This window comes from Syngnathoides biaculeatus, chromosome 3, assembly GCF_019802595.1.
Source record: "Syngnathoides biaculeatus isolate LvHL_M chromosome 3, ASM1980259v1, whole genome shotgun sequence".
Lineage (NCBI taxonomy): Eukaryota > Metazoa > Chordata > Actinopteri > Syngnathiformes > Syngnathidae > Syngnathoides > Syngnathoides biaculeatus.
In genome coordinates this window covers 7,974,456-8,001,422 of record NC_084642.1, presented here as the reverse complement: position 1 = coordinate 8,001,422, position 26,967 = coordinate 7,974,456, and the positions used below count along the sequence as shown (strand labels likewise).

At 43.5% G+C, this 26,967-nt stretch overlaps 1 protein-coding gene across 1 annotated transcript; it reads left to right on the top strand.

The window, feature by feature from the left end:
- The first annotated feature begins 581 nt into the window (after positions 1-581).
- On the top strand, positions 582-26,967 carry crispld2 (cysteine-rich secretory protein LCCL domain containing 2). Its single transcript, XM_061814665.1, has 15 exons — positions 582-707; positions 5,899-6,232; positions 10,527-10,645; positions 12,836-12,968; positions 16,240-16,355; positions 16,737-16,837; positions 17,872-18,051; positions 18,128-18,188; positions 18,319-18,385; positions 18,469-18,602; positions 18,684-18,727; positions 18,829-18,901; positions 19,926-20,001; positions 22,185-22,315; positions 25,820-26,967. The coding sequence occupies exons 2-15, from the start codon at positions 5,969-5,971 to the stop codon at positions 25,869-25,871; spliced, it is 1,551 nt and encodes a 516-aa protein (XP_061670649.1). The 5' UTR covers positions 582-707; positions 5,899-5,968; the 3' UTR covers positions 25,872-26,967.

Genomic DNA, 26,967 nt, shown 5'->3' with positions numbered 1-26,967 from the left:
GATTTGGTACTCTGATTCGACAAAATAATCGGCACCGGAATCGTATCCATGTTCATATGGAGCGTTTCTAGGATCGGAGGTTTTTAGGGTGCTGGGATTCATTTAAAAAAATGTCGAGAAACACCCATGGGGCTGACCGATACGGCTGTGGCGGTACTCAAAACACGCGCCGACACCGCCGACTGCAGTCGCCTTAATTCAATACTCTAACGCCACAGCCGACACTTTGTTTGCACCGCTGGTCCCGAATTTGAAGAGTAAAATTATTTGTGCGCGCGCAGGCTTTGTCAAGCGGTTGCAGACGCGCACATGTGAGCAGCAGCAGCAGCAGCAGCAGCCAGCCAGCCAGCCAAGCTCCACTCCGGGCCGCCGATCCAGCTGCTGGACTCATCTGTCAGTGTGATGATTAACATTATTTGTAGTTTTCCCTCCTGACGCGAAGCTGCTGCCGCTGCTGCTTGCGTCCACGCTTAGCCAGGAACATTTCAGGGAGGCTGGCGTGGGGGAGGGGGGGGGGGTTCTTTTCCCCCCTTCTTCCTTTCCCCTCCTCTGATCCTGAGGGGTCCTTTCTCTATATAAGGCTCACCCTGAGCTGCTCCGACTGCAGACGCACATCCTGCGTGCAGACAACTCGCAGCGGCTCCTCACACGGAAATACAAGACAACCCTCAAAGCAAGTGAATACTGAAAGAAGACGAGCAGAGGAGGTGAGATGACACTAGTTTTGTTTTTTTTCTTCATCATATCAGTTTGGTGTATTCCATTTATGTATTTACGGAAGTTGAGTGATGATGAATGTGCAATGAGGCGCTCTGCAGCCTCCCATCAATCCCCATTGAAATCTATGAAAATCCAGCATTTTAATCCTAGGCGAATGTTTGAGCGCTAAAATGTGACTTAGCGACTTTTTCCACACTTATGTAATTATGGTACATCCTTATCAATCATTTTGATTGACTGGTGAACTAACAAGGCTCTAATTTGTTTGACTCTGAACTAGACAAGTTGTAAAGGAAAGCAATAAATGGCATTATTATCAAACTCTGCTGTGGCTTATCCCGGTTGCGTTAAGTGGTTTGCTGTGGTCTGATTACAATACTTATAATAATACTTATTTTATTTTGGGGCGGCACGGTGGGTCAGCTGGTAAAGCGTTGGCCTCACAGTTCTGAGGACCTGGGTTCAATCCCGGCCCCGCCTCTGTGGAGTTTGCATGTTCTCCCCGTGCCCGCGTGGGTTTTCTCCGGGCACTCCGGTTTCCTCCCACATCCCAAAAACATGCAACATTAATTGGACACCCTAAATTGTCCCTCGGTGTGATTGTGAGTGCGACTGTTTGTCTCGATGTGCCCTGCGATTGGCCGGCAACCAGTTCAGGGTGTGGCCCGCCTCCTGCCCGTTGACAGCTGGGATAGGCTCCTGTACTTCCCGCGACCCTCGTGAGGATAAGCGGTAATGAAAATTAATGGATGGATGGATAAAGCTTAGAGAAAGTCTGCAGTTGTGAGCCTGGTGGTACTAAATAAGGTTCCTTGCCTGAAAAAGTGTGGAATACTGGAGATAGATTTATTGATGGAACGAAAACAAGGATCAAGATGTTGTTTTGTGGTAGATTTATGAGGAAAATTTAATTATGCTCAGTAGTAGTTAGTGGAAAGTCAGAAGTATAATCTTCAGTCATTGATATATTGATAAAATGTATTATAATACACTGAATGTACTGTACACTGTATGAAATGTGCATAATATTTTGTTTATTATTGGATGAAAGTAATTTGAACAATGAGGACAGATTGAGGGGCATATATAGACAATAATCCAAGCAGTGTCCTCTACAGGGTTGCCCAAACCTTTTCCGCTGAAAACCACATCCTCAAAATTGGAGGGGGGGGCGGAGGTGCTTCACCTTGTGGATTTGACATTCCCCCCAGCCCCACCACCACCACCAAAAAAACCCCCAACACAATTCAACAAGTTGTACGTCAATGTATGCCAAGCAGTTACACATTCATAAACAGGTGTTAATACTCGACTTGATATATTCTGTGACAAGACAAAAACATATTCATGTGGAATTGGCAGTCGAAGACAAATTGTGTGGTTGCATGTAACATTTAAATATGAATCATTTGATTTATTCAAAGGCTATTTTGAATTTAACAAATCCATCTTTTGACATTTATACTTTCTGACATCCCAAATTATTTTTATAAATAGTTTTTGTTTTCATTTGTAAAATTCCATTCGGCAGTGTTTGACTAAATAAAATCAAAGCACGTAATAACATTTGTTATCCACATAACTTGCAAATTGGTCGCAGACTGGTTAGGGCGTTGTCCTCGCAGTTCGGAGGATCTGGGTTCAAATCCCGACCCCACCTGTGTGGAGTTTCCATGTGGGTCCTGTGCTTTTATGGGTTTTCTCCGGGCTCTCCAGTTTCCTCCCACATCCCCCCCAAAAATGCAGTCATTGGAGATTACAAATTGCCCATAGATGCGAATGTGCCCTGCGATTGGCTGGCAACCAGTTCAGGGCAGGTAGGAGGCGGGGCCACACTTTTTAAAATTTGATATGCTGAATATACATTATCCATAATGTATTTAATCTGTAACATTACTGCACAGTGTCACACAACATATCGGATGAAATATGTTGGTGTTCTTTGGGGAAGTAGCTCAAGGACAGAAAAGTGGGATCGACATGTAAACACGGTGCTGAGGTGAAGTAAAGGTCAGCCCCCCCCACCACACCCCCCTTCAGAGAGTTCCCAAGAGGCCGGCCTCCATGAGGCTGCAGTATGCATCCGAGTCTTGTCACTCTGGTCTAAAATTCAGGAGAGCCGTGAGAAGGGCGCAGGCAGAGAAGCTGCTCTCGGTTGAGTGCGAGCAGCGGCGGGAGGGTGTGGTGCCTGATGCCTGGTGCCTGGCTCAGCTGGGCCAGCGCTGGCACGGCGTGTTGACACAGCGCCGGTGCCAGACCTCAAGCCGCCTCTCTCCAGCCAGAGGGAAGGAGGTGAAGGGATTCAAGGATAAAGGAACGAAGCGGTGCGAGCGAGAACCCGTGTTTATTTTCCTCCCGGTTCGCACGGACCCGCTGCACCTTTCTCGCTTTATTTGAACAAGTCCTCCCTCTTGTTCAGCATTAAATCTTTCAATCACTGGCCACAACATTATAGCCACGAAATGAGATCCAATACTTGACTGTAGCAATAAAATCCGCCTGTACTGTGGTTCCTTGAGATACGAGTGACTCAACTTCTGAGTTTTTTTTTTTGGGAGAGAGGAGGCTGTCTGTTGGCAGTGCCTCGACTCATTTCACAACAAGCAGCATTTGGGCATTTTAAAATTAAAGATCAGTTCCTCCAAAAAGAGGCTTCAAGCTGTTTATTTCCTCTCCCGGTCGAAGGTTACTGTCAAACTAAACATGAATTACACCATCTGTATTGAAAACAATCACATAGGTTAGCCTTTAAATCCACTAGCTTAATGCTAACGCTAAACAGCATCAACTGTATATTGTGGTGCTCTGAACTCTATTCTGCGAAACAAATAGTGCAGCAATTGTACATAAGACGCACAATATAGTTGTACTCACAGTCACATTTTCTTTATCCTCTGTAACAGCTCTGAACCTCTCATAAAGTATATGCCCTGTCTTATGCTGCCGCTAGGTGGCCATAGCGCATTTAGCTAGCGGCACAAGATGTACAGTATTTGTGCTGTGATTATCTGAAGTGTGAAAAGGTACTAAATTTGGCGCATTCTCCGTTTTTTTTTTGTACTAGCTCACCATCGTTAAAATCAACTTAATTCAACATAGCCTCCTTGTGGAAAGCGGATCTCTGCAAACCTTAGTGTAAAAAGCTTTTGCTTTGGAATTTATCGAAGTATAATCATTCAATAATCAAATAATTGAGATTATCCAATTAATCGTCAGCCTTCACCTCAAAAGATTAAGGAAGAAATTGTGAAGGTGAGGAAAGTAAGAACAGGTGCCACACTTGAATAAAGCATCTTTGGTTCAAGTTGGATAACAAAAGTAAGGCGTTGTTACATCTCGGAAGAAAATGAGAACTTTCTTGGCAGCAAGTTTGCGCAAAAACAGTTTGAGCTAGTCTTGCAGTCTGGGGGAAGGAAAATCCTCATCTGTGGCCGTCAAAATCAGTTCTTCCATCACAAATGCGTACATGAATACATGCCATGAATCATAGTGTCACCATAGAACAAAAGTTCCTGGTTGTAGGGCACGCAAAAAAATCAAATGTTACTTTTTTACTATTACAATTTCAATAAAAAGATAGGATGGAGCGATTCTCAGCCGAGTGTGAAGTGGCTGGGATGAGAATCAGCACCTCCAAATCCGAGACTATGGTCTTCAGTCGGAAAAGGGCGGCGTGCCCTCTTCGGGTCGATGATGAGATCCTTACCCAAGTGGAGGAGTTCAAGTATCTTTGGGTCTTGTTCACGAGTGAGGGGAGAATGGAGCGGGAGATCGACAGACAGATCGGTGCAGCGTCTGGAGTGATGCGGACTTTGTATCGGTCCGTTGTGGTGAAGAGGGAGCTAAGTGGAAAGGCGAAGCTCTCAATTTACCAGTCGGTCTACGTTCCTATCCTCACCTGCAGGCACGAGCTGAGGGTCATGACCGAAAGAACAAGATCCCGGATTCAAGTGGCCGAAATGAGTTTCCTCTGCAGGGTGTCCGGCTCCCCCCTTAGAGATTGGGTGAGAAGCTCAGTCATCCAAGAGGAGCTCAGTGTCGAGCCGCTACTCCTCCCCTTTGAGCAAAGCCAGAGGAAGTGGCCGGGGCATCTGATCCGGATGCCTCCCGGACGCCTCCCTGGTGAGGTGTTCCGGGTATGTCCCACCGGAAAGAGACCCCGAAAAGGACCCAGGACACGCTGGAGATACTATGTCTCTCGGCTGGCTTGGGAACGCCTCGGGATCCCTCCGGAAGAACTAGAAGAAGTGGCTGGGGAAAGGGAAGTCTGGGTATCCCTGCTGAAGCAACTTCCCCCGCGACCCGACCCAGAAAAGCGCTAGATAATGGATCGATGGAAGATAGGATGGTGCGTTCTAAAAATATTCTTTTCGTGATTTCTGAATACGTTCAATTATGGTAGAGTATTGGGCTTATACATGTATTATATCATTGCTGTGGGGCAAAATCCTCGCATGTCCCAAATAAGTACCGCATTCAAACTCACCTTCATGGTTGACCAGTTCCTTCTGCATTGAAGCATGAGTGTTATCCGTTTTACCAAAACAGGGTTTCTATTGTTTCCATGGCAACACAATGCCAAATAGTGAGAAAAGAAGCGGAATTTTGCATCACTTCCCATAAAGTTCACATGTCCAAAAGATTTGTTTTTCAAGCTGTTTTCAACTCTTTACATTGGTCAAAAATGCATCAAAATAGAAGATTGAGGGACAGAAATCAAAAGTATGAATTTGTGTGCGGGGGAAAAAATGAAATTTACCATATTCGGACAAATATTTTCGATTTGAGCTCTGCTTTTGCCTTGAAAAATGGTTTATCTTGACCTGGAAGTGAATGATGCATCAGAAAATCGTTCTTTTAGCATCTGAGGTGGACAGCGGTGTCATCATTCCAGGAGAAATACTGATCTCATTTGTGTTTTTTAAGAAAAAAAGTCATTTCACAGTTCTGCTCATGCCCGCGATGACGGGACGACTATGAGTCAATAATGCATTGACAACATTTGTGGTTATTATTTTGTTGTTACCTTACACACATACAGCTTAGTAGTACTTTGTCATATTGTGATGCAGTCTGAAGCAAGAGGAAGTCTTCAGAACATCTGTGTGATCAGTCAGCTGTCGTAATCTGTACTCTCCTATGACAGGAAGAACCTGATGAAATGTTCCCTCCCTGCAGGTTGTGTCAGGACCAGCTCCCTCCACATATAAAAACCGCAGCGCCGCGTTCAATCGTCTTCGTGTCAACAATGGCCTTCATCCCCCTCCTCTCCCTCCTGCTGCTCTCCTGGCTCGGAAGCTCGGCGTCTCTCTTCCTGCCCGATTCCCGGGAGATCAGGCAGCTGTTGAGTCGCTACGAGGACGAAGGAGCGGGTCGCAACAACACCGGCCAAAATGGAAGCGGCGGCCGGAGCAGACGTGCCATCCGCTGGTCGGACCGGGAGGAGATCCTCCAGCTGCACAACAAGCTGAGGGGGTCGGTGTACCCCAGTGCGGCCGACATGGAGTACATGGTGAGGCGCGCAAGACGTTGCTTAAAAGACATTTTTTCGCCTATAAATTCGACGACTTTTCCAAAAATCATTTAAAAATAGCCGGCACCGTAGACCACTAGTTAGAGCGAAATTGCCCCTAGGTGTGATTGTGAGTGCGACAGTCGTCTGTCTCTATGTGCCCTGCGATTGGCTGACCACCAGTTCAGGGTGTACCCCGCCTCCTGCCCGATTATAGCTGGGATTGGCTCCAGCACTCCTGTGACCCTTGTGAGGATAAGCGGTTCAGAAAATGAATGGATGGTATTCTATTGTACAGGTGAGGTAAATTTCGTGAACACTGAGGCTGTTCTGTGTCGGCTTCAATGAATTTGGATTTATTGGGTGTTAAATCGGCGAAAATTGTGGTGACAGTCAAAGTTTTGCAAGTTCCCACAGAAACACATACCAGAATCAGTACCAGAACAGTGAAGGAGTAAAAAAAGCATGAGAATGATCACACATGCTATAACTATTGTAGTATGAACCTTTTGAAAATGTTTAGTGTTTAGTGTAGAGCAGGGGTGTCAAACTCATTTTTGTCGCCGGTGCACGGGCGGACCCAAATCCAGGACTCCAAGACCAGGACATGATGTTCAGTGAGTTTTATTATAAACGAAAGTTGTGCACAGTCCAAGAAGGCAGGATCCAAAACACAAGAAACAATGTCTGATAACTATGAGTCAACTAAAGAGCATAACCAAAAGCGTAACTGGACTATAATGGCGCAGTGGCGGAGTAACCCTGGATACACGAAAACATGCTCAACGAAGTGACAAAACTCCAACTTAAATGCATTGTCTAATCACAGTGCCTCACGTGAAACAGCTGTGACCGGCGACAGGTGTCAGAGATGAAACCCCTCGGAGCGATGGACAGGCCACACCCCTCTTGGCCATGGTGCAGTTTTGGTCACAACACATTGTACTTGCGGTTTCCCTCAAAGGGGCGTTAAGGCTGTGAAACCATAAAAATCGTGAACCACCTCATCATAGTTACACATGAAATTTACGAACTAGTTTTGGAATCAGAAATCAAGGGTAATGGGGTTTTCCAACTGTTGCTGTTGGTAACACGAAAATGTCTGTAATATCTCAACGTTATCAATTATCCATCCATCCATTTTCTTCGCCGCTTATCCTCACCAGGGTTGCGGGGAATGCTGATGCCTATCCCAGCTGTTAATGGCAGGGCAGGAGGCGGGGTACACCCTGAACCGGTTGCCAGCCAACCGCAGGGCACATAGAGACAAACAGTCGCACTCACAATCACACCTAGGGGCAATTTAGAGTGTTCAATTAATGTTAAACCGGAGTGCCCGGAGGAAACCCATGCAGGCACGGGGAGAACATGCAAACTCCACACAGGCGGGTCCGGGATTGAACCCGGGACCTTAGAACTGTGAGGCCAACACTTTACCAACTGAGCCACTATGCCGCCGTTATCATCTATGATGGGGCAATTTGAAATTTTGGTATAGATTTGGGGGAAAAAAAAAAACATGGAAGTTGATACACATGATTTGCCTCCGCGGGCCACATAAAATCATGCGGTGGGCCAGATGTAGCCCCCGGGCCGCGAGTTTGACGGCTGTGGTACAGGGGATAAAAAAAAATTGGCACGACCTACAATTAATGTAATCGTGCATGAGTGCGTGGAAAATGAACGACGTGCAAGGGTTAAAATGCCGTTACAAAGTGCTGCTAAAGCAAAAAAAAAAAAAAAAAAAAAAGAGTAGGCCTTCTCTCAGCTGGAAAGATGCAGTCATAACGGCAGACTTATTACTAGCCTGCTGCGTTGTGTGTTTCTTTTTAACAAGCCGGATAAGAATGCTGACTTTGTGCAGTCTACCTGCTTCAAGCTGGAGAAGACAAGCGAGGGGAGGGGGAAGCTTGTTAGCCGCCTGCGTGGCACCGGAGCGGGCAAAGTCGAGGAATTATTGTTGTTGGGACACCTTGAAGGTTAGGGAGTGTGCGCGCGTACGTGCGCGTGCGACCACCAAAAGTCTGGAAACTTACTGAGAAGTTTCTCCGAGTAAGGTGTCGTCCCTGCAACGGAAAGCCGTTTGAGCGTTTATGGCGATATCCTCGAAGTCCAGTGTGCAGTCCATGTGCTGGGATCCTCCTTGTGCTCCTTTGGAAGACAATTCAGTGCACTAGTAGCGTGACTTGAGGGGCCGAAGAACTGGTTTACGAGTTACGGTTTTTGCCGCTACCCCGTTACATGAATGAATGGCATTTCTGCACACTAATACGGCAACTTTGGCATCCTAGTAGGACAGCTACATGGTAATAGTGAGGCAAAACTCTGCACTAGTCGAGATCTCTGTGCTACTAGTACAGCAAGTGTCATAAAATTGTACTTGCTACCCTGTATCACTCATTTTTGTCATGGGCCATATTGTAGTTACGGTTTCCTTCAGAGGGCCTTTTTTTGCCTGATCATATTTACACATGAAATTTATGAACTAGTTTTGGAATAAAAAAATCAAGGGTAATGGGTTTTTCCAACTATTGTTGATGTTTGGTAAGCCAAAAAATGCTTGCAATATCTCAATGTTATCATTTATGATATGACGATTTAAAATTTTTGTACAGATTATAACAGGAACCATGGAAGTTGGCACACATAATTCGCCTTCGCGAACCACATAAAATCATTTCGTGGGCTGGATCTGGCCCACGCGCCTTGAGTTTGACACCTGTGATGTATCACATACTAGGAGCACTCAAAGATCAACTGGTGCATGACTGTCTATTTAATTAGTACAACATTATGCCCTAAGTACAGTAGTAGTACCAGCTTGCAGTTCTATTTAAACTAGTGCACACTTTTGCCCCACTAGTAACGTAGGTGTTCCATTAGTTAGCGCCTCTGGTACAGTTGTAAGTAACTAGCTTTATAACAACTAGTAGAATGATGAAGGCACACTAGTAAAGTAATGTTACTAGTGACATTTTTTCCCACTAATAGTCACTTTTAACTCAACAAGTACACAAAGTAAACCAGTAAATATCTGTGTTGCATTACTAATACTATTTGGCCCAACTAATTGCCATGTCATCCACTACTAACCTTTTAGGGGAACCAAAATGGCCACTGGCAGCTTGGCCGCATCAATAGCATGTAGTTGTCCTAGTATGTCAGTTTTCCTACTAGTGTGCAAAAATGTCTTACAGAAGTGGAAGGCCATAGTGGGAAAATATTACTAGTGAACCCTAGTTGTTTTACTAGTGCACTGCGTTGTCATAATCTTTCCATTAAACCCCAATTGTCATCCCTATGAATATTCTAAAATAGATATTAAAATGAAAAATACATATAACATGATTCACTTCAATGTCTATACGAAAAAATAAATATTAGCGGAGAAAGCGTCATCCGTGCGCAAAGTTGCGGAAGTCTCATTCGATATATCCAAGTGGTCGCCATGTTGGCTTCATCTACCGCCCGTCATGTCACTCCGAACGTTCGCAATTGAAAACACGCTGTAGCCCCTACTATGGACACGGAAGCTCTTTTCAAAGAAGAGAACATCTCACAATCGAGTGAAGTGTCCGGGGCAATAATACCTTTTTGTCTCGAGCCATACTGAGATGATATGCGGATCACTTCTAACTAACAACAGACTCACAGACAGTATGTATGAGCCAGCTTGGCCAAAGCAGTGATTGGCGGACACGGCGCCGACTGGCATATCAACACATTAACACCTCTGACTTCCGGACGCGGATCTTTTGTTACGTTTTGAAAGGATTACCCCCCCCCCCCACCTCCACCACCACCAACTATTGTTTTTTTTTTTTTTAGTAGCTCTATTCACACCTACCTGTCATTTGGAACCCACGAAGTTCTCGTCCTTTGCACCCGTGCAATCCGTTTTTCACGACAAACCGGGTCTCTTGGAAACTTATGAAGGATTAATCCATCCTCCCGAGTGTTCGGGCAATATCCAGCAATGCAACAAAGCTTGAGTGCGCTACTGCCCTGAACGTCACTTCCTGTTTCTTGTCAAAATCAAATCCCTCAAAAGGATTTTCATGGCGGGAGTTACAAGAAGCCATCTACGTCAAAATCCTTTTTTGTGGTGAAAAAACGGATGGGTCCATACTGGTTGCTGTTTTTTTTTTTATTATTAACATATTAAAACTCATGCATTTCATGACAGTGGCACTTTAACAACATTTAAAGGTATTTAAGTCAAGTCAGCCCAACTGAACTCGCACGCTACGTTCCGATGGCCGCGCTTCTAAGTGGATGCCGTGAATGTCCGCAGGTGTGGGACGACGAGCTGGAGAGGTCTGCCACCCACTGGGCCGAAGTGTGTCAGTGGGATCACGGACCTCAGGACCTGCTCATGTCCATCGGGCAGAACCTGGCAGTCCACTGGGGAAGGTGAGACCGGCCGGATCGACGTCTTCTTCGGACCGCTTTGGTTCCGGATTTACAGTAGATATTGTCCGTGTTGCGGTTGTGACATTTTCAGACGGGAGCGCAATTTTATTTTTAATCATAAAGTACAAAATCTGAGTGGTCAAATTATGTGGAAATTAGTTCTAATGATGTGGATTTAACCTCATTTTCAAAATTTGCTTCTAAATTGTAGCAATTGGAATATATCATTGAGTCCTTCCTCCTCACGCACGACCCGGCGGAGTGTGTGTGTGTTTGGCTTACGTACAGACAATGTCGCTAACGACATCTGCCGGTAACTCATTTCACATAGACAGTCACTGGCAATCACTTAAGTGTTGTCGACAGGCCTGTCTGGCCGAGACCCGGTGAAAATATTGCCAATTGCAAATATTTTTTTCTCCCCCCTGTCTCCACTACTGGCCGCCTCTACCACACGCTGTCATTCATGTTTTTTGTTTTTTTTTCTCTCCTCTTCCCAAAGGGCACAATAACTCAGGCCAAAATTCTGCCAAACTGTGGTAATCTGTCTTTAAAATGAATTTATCAAGGTCTTTGGTTTTTAGCATGTACATGTTGTCAGGGGCTATCCGTTGTATCAGTGGAAAACCAGTTAACGGCTGTTGTACTACATTCTCCTCGCTGCTTCGTTTCATCCAAGAGGAATTTTTCCGAGCTGTGTCGGTCAGGGCCAGTTGTACCGCACATTTTGTGGAAAACAAGTATTGGTCAGCACAAGTTAATAAAAGGGAATGCTTGGAGTGTTAAGAGTGTGAGCAAGATTTTGAATTTAGCCTGACTTCACTAATATCCAGTTCAAACAAAATAGTAATGCTAACAAAATTAAGATAGCATTAGCACTGTAAAGAGCCGACAGTTGCTCCGGTGGTGGCATGAGTGTTTTGTAATGGAGCGTTATGCTAACGCTAATTTTTGAGGGTTGGATAAGTTATATTTCGGAAGGTACAATTTATAAAAAATCTCAATCAGATGATAGACATACGTTGTGCAGAAATGCTGCTAATTCTGCATCGCTTTTGGCTGAGGTCCCGTCGCTCTTTAACTTCAATTTGCTAGTCTTTCATCCAGTTGTTGACAAAAAAAAAAAAAAAACTTGGGATGATAGGTATTTTTTATTGATAGTAGTTAGACCTAAGATCCCAAAGCCTGTGGTAACCGGTCATGAAGTGTGGGTCGGAACATAATCACTGACTGAAAATGAGCTGACTCTGCAGGATGTCCAGGCAATCCCTTAGCGATAGCGTGAGAAGTTCAGTCACCCGAGAGGGGTTCCGAGTGGGGCCCCTCCTCTGCATCGAGAGGAGCCAGATGAGGTGGGTCGGCACCCCCTGGACACGCTGGAGGGACTTTGTCTTCTGGCTGTCCTGGGAAGACCTCAGAATCCCTCTGGAAGAGCTGAACGAAGTGGCTGGGGAGAGGGAAATGTGGGCTTCTCCGCTGAAGCTTCTGCCCCTGTGACCCAAACCAAACCCGGATACAAGGAAGAAAATGGCTTTTTTTCATTTTGTAGGGGTTTTAAATCTGACTTATTCAGAAAACTATATGCCTCTTCCTGTTCCTGGTGTGCAGGGCAAAGCAAAGGACTTGACTTGAATGAGTTTGGTGTGGAAGAACTTCCACAGAACCTTGACCTCAACCTCGCCAAACACCTCTGGGATGAACAGGCCCCAAAAGAAATTGAACTAGGGGTCCAGCGCCGTAGGCGCAATGATTATTTTTGTCTGTACAGCGAATATGCAGGGGTTGATTATTTATTGTTTTGTGTGTGTGTCCACAGTAGGCCTCTGTGTATGACAGAGGCCTGCTATCGCAGCAGGTACCCTTCCAGGAATCTGCTCCGATTCTCACCGAGCCGTTCATTCCCTCCCCTCTCCCCCTTCCCTCTTCTTTTCTTCCCATGCCAGCACACCCAATGAGGACTCCTTTCTTTCCGCTCCCTTTGCTCTGCCCCCATCGCGATGTGCTCTCTTCAATACCCTAAAAAGACATGTTTACACTACCGATTTGTCAGGCATTTGGGCCGTGTTCAGTTCGCTTTGATTCTTTGTCGCTGTTATTAATTAACCATGTAATGGAGGGGAAGAGGTGCTGAAAGGCTCATGTAGCACCTGCTGCTGTTTGACTGAACCGTTTTTGTGCGTGTGTGTTCAGATACCGTTCGCCCGCCTTCCACGTTCAGTCCTGGTACGACGAGGTGAAAGACTACACCTACCCCTACCCTCACGAGTGCAACCCCTGGTGTCCCGAGCGCTGCTCCGGGCCCATGTGCACCCACTACACCCAGGTGAGAGGAGAACTTAGACACAAGAGCTTTTTGTGAAGTGCTTCAAGGCGAAACAAATAGAAGAGCGCTTCGAAAAAGGCATAAGGAGCAGGCAAAGCAGAACTACACAGTTGCATACTACAACGTAATGAGAATGAAAATTGGTTTTTGTTTTTCTGAGGGTTGTTCATCATCATTTGCTCCTGTCGTTGCTAATTCTGTTGACCAAAATACTAGAAACAAAACATGGGGAGATTCAGTGCATTTCTACAGTGCACAAAATATTGACAGTGGTGCCTTGAGATGCACGTGTAATATATTCTGTGACCCCCGCGCGTGACTCAGAAAAGTCTTATCTGAAATCATGTTTCCCCATTGAAATGAATGGGATTGCCATTAATCTGTTCTAGCTGCCCTTCCCTAAAAACAACTGTATTCAAGTGACTCAGTAATCTAAAGTAATCATGGCTATTTTTGCAGAGGATAAAGAATATACACCTATATATATATATAGTTAGATAGTCCATGTACAATTGTGATTGTTTCAATTGGTTTCAAATATGTCTTCCTTAAAGTGGTATAACATCTCCACTTTGATGCTATTCATAAGCCCGTCTATGGCATTTCTCATTATGTATTAGGATTACGATAAAGGATTTATTATGAAACTAGCAGGGAGCAGGTATGGCAACATAGACCAGCAGAATTATTTTTCCTGGTCACGGCACATGCTTTCAGAGCCTTTCGTTGCCAGGCAGAATTTGTGGTGCACAATTATTTGTGCCCCATTGCCTAATGGGGAAAAAGTACTACATATATGCTTTGCCAGGTCATCAAATCTGATTTTGAAGGTTCTGTAACCCATTTTTTTTTTTTTTTAAATAGAAGTATTGAATAGCTACTTTTGGAGGAAATCTTCCCTTCTTAGTTTACTTTGAAGCTGCTCAGACTGTGTTTACAGAAACATCCGGACTCCTCCCCCTGCCCCTCAATCTGAAATCCGACCAGGGCCATCTGGTAGTCATTCGCGCCCATCCCGCCATGCTTGACCTGGATTCTTCCAAAGATGCTGCAGCGAGGGGGAAGGGGAAGGGGAAAGGGGGGTGGGGGGTGTACTGTTTGCACTGAGCATCCGAACGTTGTCCATTTGTTTCCTGCCTCTCAAATGTAAGCATATATATACTTAAAAAAAATATGTATACATGTATTGTACTTAGTTAAAAGAAAAAAAGAACAGACATGAGACTTTAAGTAAAAAAAATAAATAAATCACAATAGCTGAAGTGAGTTAACTAGCAAATTGAAAGTCCACAACTCTGAAACTACAAACACAATTTGAGATCGCCAGGCTTGTTGAAGAAAAACATGTGCAGGACTTCCACTAATTACAACAACAAATAGGCTTTAAAAAAAATCAAGTTGTATTTTTTTTTTTTTTTAAATTAAGCCCCAGTTAGCATTGGCTCGACTTTATGCCTCCAAAACAACTTGTTTGCAAACTGTTGCTAACATCGTGAACTGTGGCACAAAAAAAAATGCTAAATCACTAAGCACTGTGATACAGTACAAACTGCTAATAATTGTATGTATTTATAGATTAGACGGGTTTTTGCACGCCAGAAGCTTTTGGTTTTCAAACAGGCACAAGACAGTGCATTGGCTACAAACAATTCATTTAGTTGGTAACCGCAAATAATTTTTACATAAGGCAGAAGATGGGGAATATCTTCCATCTAATCTGTCGCTGTCATCGTTAATGCTCTCTTGTTTATGTTCCTCCATGTTGTTGCGCTGCCTCTTTCTTTCCACTTCCTTATAAGACCTCAATATCTTAATCAAAGTAATGAGTTGTAAGTACAGTTAACTGTTTTCAAAAGTAGGGGCTAAAAGTAAAAGGTTGCCAGAAAAACACAGTTGTACTTTGAGCTACGCGAGACCCGAGTTTTTCGAGATACGCGCCATCGTTCAGCCAATTTTTTGCTTTGAAGCCAAATTTATTCGAGTCCCGTATGGTGGAAGTCAGCCCAGCTCACGACAAGCAGCGGTTTGCCAGATCGTAAACAATTCCTCAACTAAGAGGCTTCAAGTTGTTTGCTGCTGCCATATTTGAATTTCACTGTCAAAATAAACAAAGCAAAACAAAGAAAATCACACATGCATTTAAAACAACACACACACAACTTTACCCTAAACTCTGTCAACGGATATTTGGACCCAAATAAAACAGCTGAACATGTAGATAAAAAAATATAATAATAATTATAGTCATATATTTGACCAATATTACTGTGGCTTACAAAGTAGAGGTGATGGATAACTATATGGTGGCCAAACTGTGCACAACCTAAAAAGCTGTAACAATGTTTACTGAGTTGTGTTAAAAATTTTCATTTCTTTACACTCTATTTAATTATGTCATAACTCTATCTTTTTATATAGTACAGATTTATTTAACAGTCCAATATCTCTTTAGGAGCGGCTGAACGGATTAATGACATTTCCATGCATTTCAATGTGGAAAGATGATTTGAGATACGTTTTGAGTTACAAGAACAAATTCAATTGATATCAAAAGCCACCACTATACGCAAGCATATTACAGATGCATAAATAAAAAATCTATGAGATTACAGTGCAGAGTAATTAAGTATTAGCATTTCGTTCCTTCCCACCACCGGACAATACTCCTTAAATCGACAGAGGCCGCTCGGTTTACGTCGCGGCACGCATCAAACGAGTCTGCGTGCTGACTCATTGCTTCCAGTGGCCTCGAAACGTCTCTACGAAGAAAAAAGATGAACATTCCTAGGAGGGAGCGCACGCACGTTTTAAAGGAAAGGGAAGAAAAAGCAGGAGGGGTTTTGGAACCTGCAGTGTCGTATTCCCCTTCAAATGACACATCATTCATCATTAGTACGGCTGCAGCAGTTTTCCGTTTAATAAGGTGTTTTATTTTACCTTGGACGCTTCCGAGTAAAATATTAGAGCGTGACTGCTTTTCCATTCGGTTGATGAGGGTGATTGGGATAACATCCCGGAGGGCGACGTCGTGTTAGCACGTGATGAGCGTCTGACGGGGGCAGAAAAACAGGCTGGCAACGCCGCTGTGTCCCACCGGTCTCGTCAATAGCGACCGAATGTCTGCTCGCTTCCTCTGGAATGATCCACTGACCTGAAAGACGGCTTGGAAAATTAGGCAGGAGGTTTTATAAGTGAACCCATTAGACGTGTCTTCATTCATTCATTCATTCAGAACATTGAGCTTACTTTTTTTTTTTTTCTTTCTTCACAGGTGGTTTGGGCCACCACGAGCAGAGTTGGCTGCGCCGTGCACGTGTGTCCGAGGATGAACGTGTGGGGGGAAACATGGGAGAACGCCGTCTACCTCGTGTGCAACTACTCCCCAAAGTAAGACTAAAGATTCCAGAAGTGACACCTTTGCTCTTCACTCGCATTTTTTTTTTCCCCCAATCCCCGAAGACCTGGCAGCGAACTTGCACGTTCCGAACGCCCGTACTCAAAAGCTGTCTGCTTGACCCGCTGAATGACATTTTGGGGCCACTCGAATTCCTCCAGAAGTCAGAAAATAGAACCGATAATGAAGCACTGGGAAAGAAAACGAAGGGCTTGTTTCCATTCCGTTTAGAGACAACGAGGAGGGCTTTTATTAGCCTCTTAGGAGTGCTGACCGCAGGCGAATAGTGTTAAAGTCGTTATAAGAGCGGCAAACAAAGTGACGCTGGCGGGTTTTTAACCCTCGGTCGACATGTGTGCCTTGTGTTCCTACAGGGGCAACTGGATCGGGGAGGCTCCGTACAAAAATGGCCGGCCTTGCTCCCAGTGCCCGCCCAGCTACGGCGGAGGATGCAGAAATAATTTGTGTTACAAAGGTAAAACATAAACAATGTTATATTCCAGTTAAATATGAGGGATTCGCTACGGCAGTTTTTTTCCCAAACTTTTCCACACCAAGTACAGCTTAAAATCATCATTACTAATATTAAAATAAACTAGCATACTACCAAAGCGTTCATCATAAGTTAGATGTTTTAAGTCGTAAAAAGTATATAGTACAGAACGTTTGAACAGGCTCATGCGTCTGATTTTTGCTTTGACTTGCATGCACAAATTTGACACAACAAGCACTTCGATGGCACCAACACACTCGACTCACTTCACAGCAAGAGGATGTTTGCCACATAGTTGACGATTCTTCATAAAACGGGCTTGGCACTCCCAGTTGAAGTTTACTGTCCAACTAAATGGAAACCAACAAGGATTACACGTGTTTGAAACAACCTCGTAGCTTTGCTGAATACAAGTGCAGTAAATGCATGAATGAATGAATGAAAAGTCCACCAGCTTCAGCCCTACAGACAATCCAAAATGCCATAGACGGGTTAACTGTGCCCTGCGATTGGCTGGCAACCAGTTAAGGGTGTACGCTCCCTCCTTCCCGTTGACAGCTGGGACAGGCTCCAGCACTCCCGCGACCCCTCTGAGGATAAGCGGCTAAGAAAATGGATGGATGGATGGATGGATGGATGGATGGATGGATGGACGGACTAATTAGATCAGTGTCGCTGTGTTGCAAACCTTTATACGACGGATAGTTGAAATCAAGTGGTGCATTACATGTAGACAGACAATGTAGCAATAGCCACAGACATATATACATTATCCTCGATGCAAACTGACCAATATTACTACATCATCTGTTTTTTTTCTGCCCGCTGGTGCGCACACCAGAGTGTGTTGTACAAATAATTTACATTCAACTGAACTTACACGTACTGTACTGAAAAAAAGGCATGGGGGCAGAGGCACTTGCTGTGTTACGGCGATGCTGTGTTCAGACTTTGGACTGAGGTTCCACTGTATTCCCTAACCTGACGACCTGACTGGACTTTGCATCCAATGTTAGACGCCCAGCGCGCCGAAACGGAGGACATGAACGAGGTGGAGAAGCCCCAGGTGCCCGTCGTGCCACGCACAACCGCCAAACCTGCGCCCAAACCCAAACCCTCCACTCCGAGGAGACCGGTGTCCAAGCCGTCCACGCCAAGCAGCCCATCCTCAAGAAATCCAAGCAACAATTACCTAGGTAGGTATTAGAATACTATACTTTATATTGTTATATTGTTTGACATCACTGAATTTCGCACGTCGTGTTTTTAAAGCTCAGAGCATCAAATGTGAGACCAGACTGCGTGACAAGTGCAGAGGAGTAACCTGCAACAGGTATTATTATTATTAGTCGAAAATGAACATTATAATTGCGAAGCTTTAATTTTTTTATGCAGCACAGATTTGTTCATAACTATTGGACGTGCGTCTGTTCACCAAGTGACTCTTTTTTACGGCTTTTCAGATATAAGTGTCCGTCTAACTGCATGAACAGGAAAGGAAAGGTTTGGGGAACACTCTACTATGATGTGGTGAGTCGGGTTTCTGGACAGCAATAAAACAATTTTCTATTAATTAACAGTGGCTAAAGAAAGTGTTTTTGATTGTTCGACAGCAATCGAGTATTTGCCGGGCTGCCATCCACTTTGGCGCAATCGACAACAACGGCGGACTTGTCGACATCACACGGATGGAAGCAAAGGTTCCCTTCTTTGTCAAAGCCACGAAAAATTCCATTGAGTCTTTCAGGTAACGTATTCGTGGGTATATTTTAGGTCGCGATATGGTTTGATTTTTAAAGTTTCTAAAAATATTGATTGTCTTTCACAGTAAATATAAGGCAGGAAATGCCTTTATGATGGCCAAAGTTCAAGGTAAGACAATTTCTCTAACATAAGATGACGACGTGTATTTTCGCTCGGTAAGATAACGTGAATAATGTGTCTTTTGTATTTTTTTTGTTCATCTGGAACAGAAACCAATATTGACTGCTACACGACAGTGGCTGAAATCTGCCCCTTCAAAAAGCCCCTTTCACATTGCCCAAGGTGACTCATCACATACACGCCCTAAAGCATGCACGAATAAGCTTTTAGCTTTGCCTGGTCTACTTGTGGATCATTCCAAAATTGATGGACTTTTATTTATTATTTTTATTTTCATTTTCTAATTTTTTTCAATAAAAACAATAAAATAAAACACAAATATGACTCAATTCATCCAACTCAGCAATCTAAGGTTTGTGGTATGAATAACTTGAAGTCAAACTTACCAACTTTACTAACCTTAATTAACCCATGGTCAGAGCAATTAGCTTTATAATTTTAACATTTCTGCTGAGCCATGTTGCTCACTTTTTTCCCTCTTTCTGTAGCTGGCTATAAAGCTTTAGTAATAAGGATAGTGAGACTTTAGCTTACCATCTATTATAATACTGTTTAAAATATGTCCACAATAAAACAATACAAGTGCAAGACAGGTGTATCAACAAAATGATACCACAAAAGCTGCTTTAAAACTTTTTTTTGTTCTACAATTTGCTCATCTAAAGGACTGCTCAAGAGATATTTGGTATTTTAAATAATCATTTGCAACCACTTTTCACTACAGCGACAGTTATGTAACTATAATTTAAACGAGTCCATCTGTGTGCATTTTGCCCAAGGGCTATTAGAAATATAATTGGGTGAACCCAACATATCCTGTAAACTTTCATTATTATTCCAATTACCGTATTTCCGCACTGTAAGGTGCACCGAAAAGCCTTTAATATTCTAAAAAGGCGACGGTGAGCCTTATAATCCGGTGCGCTTTATAAATGGATCAATATTGAGCCTTTATTGCAGCTCCATCTAATGGATGCATTACGTAACCCCACCCTCTATTGTAGCGTCTATTCTATGCGCCTTATAATGCGGTGCGCCTTATATGTGAAATAAGTTTCAGAATAGGCCAGTCATTGAAAGTGCGCACGATAATGCAATGTGCCTTATAGTGCGGAAAATATGGGTAAATGAGTCATACTGACATTTTAAGATTCATTTTGACACAGATGTCTGATTACTTTTCCAGAGTCTTCTGTCCTTCTGACTGCAAGAGTCAACCCTCTTATTGGTCACCTGTGATTGGCAACAGCATTTACACAGACGTAAGTGATGAGCTTTTTGGAAATACATTATAGATGGATTAAAGGTTATGGTATGTGGCAGGAGGGATACACATAAAATCAATGTTTTGATGCCTGAGGCTGGCTCTTTAAAGAACATGAATAGAACTGTTTGTCTGTAGATAGGAACAATACAAACAGTCACCTTGAAGTCAAATAATTGGTGTACTTGGGCATAAACCTTGAGGGACGTCTACTTGCTCTTTTACAAAACATTGTGAAAGTGGATCAGCATGCAAGTTAGAACTTTAGAAATGGAGAGATGAAAGAAAAGCATTAACATAAGATGCAATGCCAATAGAGCTCGTCCACCTACGTCATAAAATCACATGACTTTGGTTTACGTCGCCATATTGCCGGTCGAACTAAGCATTTCTCAATGCTAAGTCGATTGGAGACGACAAGAAAATATGTCTTGTAGCGCGACGCCCAGAGTCTTGTCCGATACGTCAGGCATTTAGAAGGTGAAAATAAACGAAGGTACGTGGAAAAATGAGAGACGCTTGGCATAGAGGACCCATATTTAATGCCGAAGTCAATGTTTTCACCGATAAGAAATTGAACTGTTAATTGGCTTCCGCTTGTCTTGGACAACTGCATCTATACACGGATCTGGTGAGTAAGTCGTTGAGATTTACACAGAAAACTTTGAAAGCTTAGAAAGTCTGTACGCATACGTATACTTAGTTGCTAGATCTGTTCTCATCAGGAATAAGTCCCACATAGTGACGGTTTTGACGGCTTGTGAACGCGGAAGTGTGTTCGGAGCTGGAATCCATCGATCTTTTCAGCTAGTATTCAATACAAATACCAATATTTAAATAAACGAGCCCTGGTTTTACACAAACTCGCATTCATTTACTATGATTGGGGAGGGGAAAAAAAAAAGAAGACGTCGTCGTCTCCACGGAACGTACACGGAAGCAATTGCGGCCACACTTACCCTCCGTAAACCTCTGCGACAGACGTTTTTTTTTTCATACACATTGTTCTCAAATGGGCCAATTTGGCATTATAAATTCTTCTTGGTAATTTGAGATTGAGAAGAATAATTCGTACCTGAAATGAAGTGATCGCTACACAGTCGTGTGTATTTGGTTGGGCACCATCCATCACATTTAATTGCCGAAATCAATCAATCTTTTCTGGTCTTTCCACCTGGTATTGCATAGAATGATCTCTTTGAATATTTGTCTCGTCTGTTGTGACACCCGACAGCAGAACAGGTCTCGGGTATTGTAAATATTCTCCTCTGGTTAAGTGTCTCCCACAGTCTCGAGCAGCTCTGTTTGACCGGCAATATGGCGGCGTGAAAATGGTGATGTCACGTGCACAAGCTCTATATATGGTCAAGACTAGACTTTGTTTAAAAAAAAAAAAAAAAAAGTAATGGTCATGGTCTTTTCCAAATGTTAGAAAATTTTGTCTGTTGTGTTTTATGCCATTATATCCAACGCTGGAACGGAGGAGGTTTAAGTCTTCTCTAGTCAGCTGAAAATTCTGCTCCTCAGCCATTAACCGGAGCGACTAATAGGGAGCACAAAACTCTGATTCTCCCCTGACCTCACTTGGTCCCTCTACATTTTTACAATTCATTTTTTAAACCTCTAAACAGTATCGCCCTCTTACCTTTTGAAGTTACTGCATCCCCTCACTCTCTTAAGGTACCAAAGTTGCACCAGACCGGAACAATGAGGCTCACGATCAAGATTGCGTTCAGTGTTAGTTCTCTCCGACAACCTCCTGTACAGGAAAAAACACACGTTTTCAGGAAGACCGGTTCGTTCACGAAGACTGCAAGCGCTTCTAAGCCGTGTTGAAAGTGGATTGCTTCCCCGTAAAGCAGACTAAACAGTGATGTGCAAGAATTCACGTCACCTTCATGAGTCAACGTGTTGAGTTAGCACCGGCACTGGCACGTAACGTCTACGTGAAGTTGAATAGGCTTTCACCTTGTACGAACTTCGCCTCTGATGACGTCCAGCTGGCTGCACATCACAGCTCCCGAGAGACACCTGGACTGTCAGTCCCGTTACAAGTCAACAGTCTGACACACAAGCACTGTGTAGTAAATGTACCTTGGGATGTCTCCGCAGGGCCGTTCCTCAAAAAGAAACGGAAAGCTCTGGACGTGCCGCCAAACTGTACCCTGTGTCTCTTTTCAGAGCTCCAGTATTTGTAAGGCGGCCATCCATGCAGGGGTGATCCCACCTGACGGGGGCTTTGTGGATGTCCTGCCTCTGGACAAGAGAAAGAATTATGTTGGTGTGCTGAAAAACGGAATCCAGTCCGAAAGGTAATCTTTTCATTTGTTATCGCAGAAACGACTTCTTGGGCCAAAGAATAACGTATTATCTAGAAAATGGTGCATATCCAACAATAATGCAAAAGGGAAGATTTGGTGAAGATTGTTTGTTTGGATCGTGTGGTGCCTCGGTTCTCGACCACAATCCGTTCCAGAAGGTTTGTTGAAAAGTGAAACGTTTGAAAACCGTAGCGTGTTTTCCCATTACAATGAATGGAAAATGAAACAATGCGTTCCAGACCTAAAAAATTGTTTTTTAAAGAGGTTTTTTTTTTTTATAGCTTTTCCTGATAATAAACTGCATAGTAGAAATACATGTGTAGTTTAAATACTAATTAAATCATTTAAGAAATCTTTTGCTTAAAATGCATGCTTTAGTAGTAGAGTATGCTATGCTGGGAGTGCATTGACTTGTAAACCTTTTTTCTTAACAAAAGCGCAGAAGAAGCAATAAAGAGGGGTGGAAAAAACAGATAGTTTTTTATTTGCACAGACAGTACGTAACATGTGCAAAAAATTTAACAACAAAAGAATAAAGCAATGCAAAACAACTGTTTCAAAAGTCTTCGGTGGGGGTGACTCGCCCCTTTTTAACAAAGAAAGAATCTAATGTAGACTGTTTCTGCCATCTTTTGAGCACTTTTCTGAAGTGGCTCATAACAACGTCATTGAAATTTTGCAGGGCTCTGCGACATTCTGCTTTGTTAGGGTGATGGAGTTCTACAAAATTATGGAAAATGGTCACTCCATTTAGCGCAGGAATAAATAATCAACTTTTCGACTTCCTCCGAGATCCGTGGCCTCTGCTTGGTCAACACGGTTCCTCCTTTGGCAACATCACTTGCTTTGAGGGCATCCTTGTGTTTCAGAATGGTGCTGATCTTCGATTTCCTCATGCCATACTTTGGTCGTGCGCGTTACGTCGTTTCCGTTTTTTTCGGGGGTGCGTTCGAAAGCACAATAATAAATCGTTGTGGGTCAGCTGGTCGGGGTGTTCGAATGCCGATTTTCGTTCGAAAACCAAACCAAAAATAATCTCAAAATTTTCGTTTGAAAACCGATTTGTACAAAAACAGTGACGTTCGAAAACCGAGGCACCACTGTAGTTGTAATTTGTAGTTATGGCATTTGCAAATTGGGGGGGTGCGGGTATTATCATCTGTTGTTCACTGGAAAAACTCATCTTTTCGCTCCTTTTGTTCTTGGGCCAAAGTAATTGCAGTATTGCTTTCCGGCTATCTTGGGGCATTTTGGTGCTATGTAACTGTGTTGAAGTGAGTTGAGGAGCTCGATATCAACACAAGTAGGACTTTTGGTATCTTTTGGCTACTATAAAACTTTTGGAGGGGTGGGGGAGCAAAACAGAAAAGTATTGTTTTGCCACCCCACCTTCTTGTGGTACCTTGGAATTATGTTGAAGTTAGTTGAGCACCTTCATTTTGGGAAAAGTTGTGGACCTTGTTAACGCGATAAAGTTTAACACGACAACTGTAAGTGTATAAATAGAGTAAACTAAAATATTACACAAAAAAATATAGCCACCAAACTGTTCAAATCTCGGCCATGCCAGTGTGGAGCTTGCACGTGGAAGTGGAACTGTGGAAAGTGTCAATTTCACCTCTATCTTGTCAGCACTGATCTCTTCTTTTAAGGAAAGCCCCCAACAGAAATGTTCGACATACGAATGAATAAACGTAGCATTACCTTTTTCAATGCGTATCTGCAAAAATATTCTTCCACAAGTTGCCTGTTAAAATCTTTTTCTCCAAATTGAGTGCAAGCCAACCACCAAGTCGTAAAGTCAGCATTGCAGTCAACACGGTAATTGTAAGAAAATCCGTGAATATAAAACAATCCAATGAAATACAGTAAGTTGTTAATCAGAGCTGTCATCAATCGAGCACTTCCTACAATTTTTCTTTTACTACCTGTCCGAGGTGGACCCTGCTTTTGAGTCCGGACACACCAGTTGAGAATCGTAATTGATTCTAAAAATGTTCTGGAGCTTCATCCCGAGTTGAGTTAGTTCATAAATCAGCCTTTTGTTGCTTTGTTTTATTGAAAATGTACTAAATTGCTTTGCTTGAACCAAACATCAGATCTGCCGAACAGATTGTGGCGCACGTTTGGAAGCGGGCTTAGAGAAACCTCTTTCAGTTTAAAGACCTGACACTGCACGCGGAGGCCTGACTTGCGGCCAGGATCGTCCCACGCGCTGGACGAGTCTCAAAATCAAATCAAAGTCCATTTTAAAATCAGATCAAACATAATATTTATCTTCTTCCGCAACCGTGCTAATGTCCGGCCAAAACTCATTGGATACGACTCAAAATTGAGATCTGTGAGAAAGAAATTTATTCTTTGCACCGTAGCCGCGTTTATGTGCGCTTCAAGCGGACGGCTTGAGAGTGCGCCATGTTTCTCACATCGCTGTGGCCGGCTCAGATGGTGCAAAAGTAGGCGAGGGAGGCCCTTTGTGGCCAGCGCTGTTGTAAGAGTAATGGTGCGGTCGGCTGTGCGGACGGGCCACACATGGGATCTTTGCTTACTTTATAGCCTGGCATTTCAATTGAGTGTGCAAAGTGCTGAGTGGTCCAAAAAAAAAAAAAAAAAATCTGACCAGTCTTGACTACAATGAAAGTGTAAAACGCCTCCGCTCGTGCGGTCGGGCTAGGAGGTCCAGGGTCAATAAAAGGCTGGAGCCGAGGTCAGCAATATGGCAGCTTACAGTACAGTACGATTAATATATCTAGATGTATCTTTGTAGATGTAGGGAAAGCCTATAACAGAGTACCAAGGGAGGAACTGTGGTACTGCATACGCAAGTCTGGTGTGGTGGAGAAATATCTTACAATAGTACAGGAAATGTATGAGGGCAGCAGAACAGCGGTGAGATGTGCCGTAGGTGTGTCAGAAGAATTTAAGGTGGAGGTGGGAGTGCATCAGGGTTCCGCCCTGAGCCCCTTCCTGTTTGCGGTAGTAATGGATAGGCTGACAGACGAGGTTAGATTGGAATCCCATTGGACCGTGATGTTCGCAGATGATATTGTGATCTGCAGTAAAAGCAGGGAGCAGACGGAGGAACAATTAAAAAGATGGAGGCCCGCACTGAGGCCGAACGATCGACTAATCGCGAATGCTGGTGGGTTTGACTGGAGCCGCCAAAATCAGAAGAATTTAAGGTGGAGCTGGGATTTTGCAGACCCTGAACCAGTTGCCAGCCAATCGCATGGCCCATCGAGACAAACAGCCGCACTCACAATCACACCTTGGGGCAATTTAGATTGTCCAATTAATGTCGCGTGTTTTTGGGACGTGAGAGTAAACCAGAGTGCCCGGAGAAACCTACAGAGGCACGGGGAGAACATGCAAATCCCCACACAGGTGGATTTGAACCCCAGTCCTCAGAACCGCGAGGCCAGCGCTGTACAGCTGCCCCACCGTTCCGCCCCGTTATTTTTCCATCTTGCTAAATCATCGTAACCTTTCTTGCAGCAAGAGCAACACGGAGGGAGGCTCCTTCCGCGTCTTTGCCGTGAGGGAGTGAGGCGTCCGGCTGCTCTCGAGGAGCAGGAAGCGCTTACAGGTTTGACACCAAGACCATTCACGTGCCTTTGGCGGAAGCCGAGGGCCCCACCCCGACCCCCACCCCCCACACACACAGTCATGGACTCTTTCCCCCCTTTAAGTAAATCAAGGAAGTCCTCACTTTTCCCCACTTTGAGAAGAAATCCTTTGGAAAGGCTTCACGTGTGAGTGTTGTAAATTATGAAGTATTGAACAGCTGGTGCTGGGTCTATGAAAGTGTTTATGTTTACATTGGTGTTATTATTATTTTTTTTCATACGCAGGAATGTATACTGATCACACTTTATTTAATCAGCGTGTACATAATTGAAAGAAGCACCATATTAACTTTTTAAAAAGAATCTTATTGTCTCCTTTTGCTATACTTCCCCACTCCTGCTCATAGCTTGTCGGCGTGTTGGCAATATCGTGGTTACATTTCATGGCATTTATACTTCTTCCTTTATTTCCAGTGAAAATAACGTTTTCCCTCCCCCGCCCCCCACCCGAGACCGATGAATGTGTCACATTTCGGTTTCAGAATCATTTCGTGTGTTGACACGTGGGCCATAATTGCAAGTGTGGAAAGTTTAATGTTCACTATCAAAATCAAAGTCATCACTTCACACGCTTTGGTAATAATCTACATTTCATTTCATGTGAGAAATGTGTGCAAACGGACAAAAAAAAAAAGACAAAACCGCAAACCGGGCTAATCAGCCCTTAAGACGAGTAAATATTGTTCTAAAATTTTATTGTACGGCCACTAACAAAAATCTCTTCAGTCTATTTCTTTATTCTACCTCAATCCTTTTGCTATCCTTGGCTGTCCAATCTTAAATATACCGCAGATGTAATGGGAAGTATATGATTGGTTTTGTAAAGTTATGGGAATTGTAAATAATGGTATTATTATTATTATTGTCTTTTTTTTTTCAGCAGCAGCAAAGTCATGAAAAGAATGCGTGACTGTGTTTCAATTCTCTGTTTTACTTGTTTTTATACAGGCATGTATACTGTAAATGGGTTTTATATTTTTTTTTTTGCACAATTTGAAAAATAAAATGGAATTTTAA

What these genes read in the sequence shown, in the direction of transcription:
- crispld2 (XM_061814665.1), top strand. Translation starts at nt 5,969, where the DNA reads ATGGCCTTCATCCCCCTCCTCTCCCTCCTGCTGCTCTCCTGGCTCGGA. An exon ending in AGAGGAGTAACCTGCAACAG is followed by an intron (nt 18,189 to 18,318) that starts GTATTATTATTA and finishes ACGGCTTTTCAG; the next exon opens with ATATAAGTGTCCGTCTAACT. An exon ending in AACGGAATCCAGTCCGAAAG is followed by an intron (nt 22,316 to 25,819) that starts GTAATCTTTTCA and finishes CCTTTCTTGCAG; the next exon opens with CAAGAGCAACACGGAGGGAG.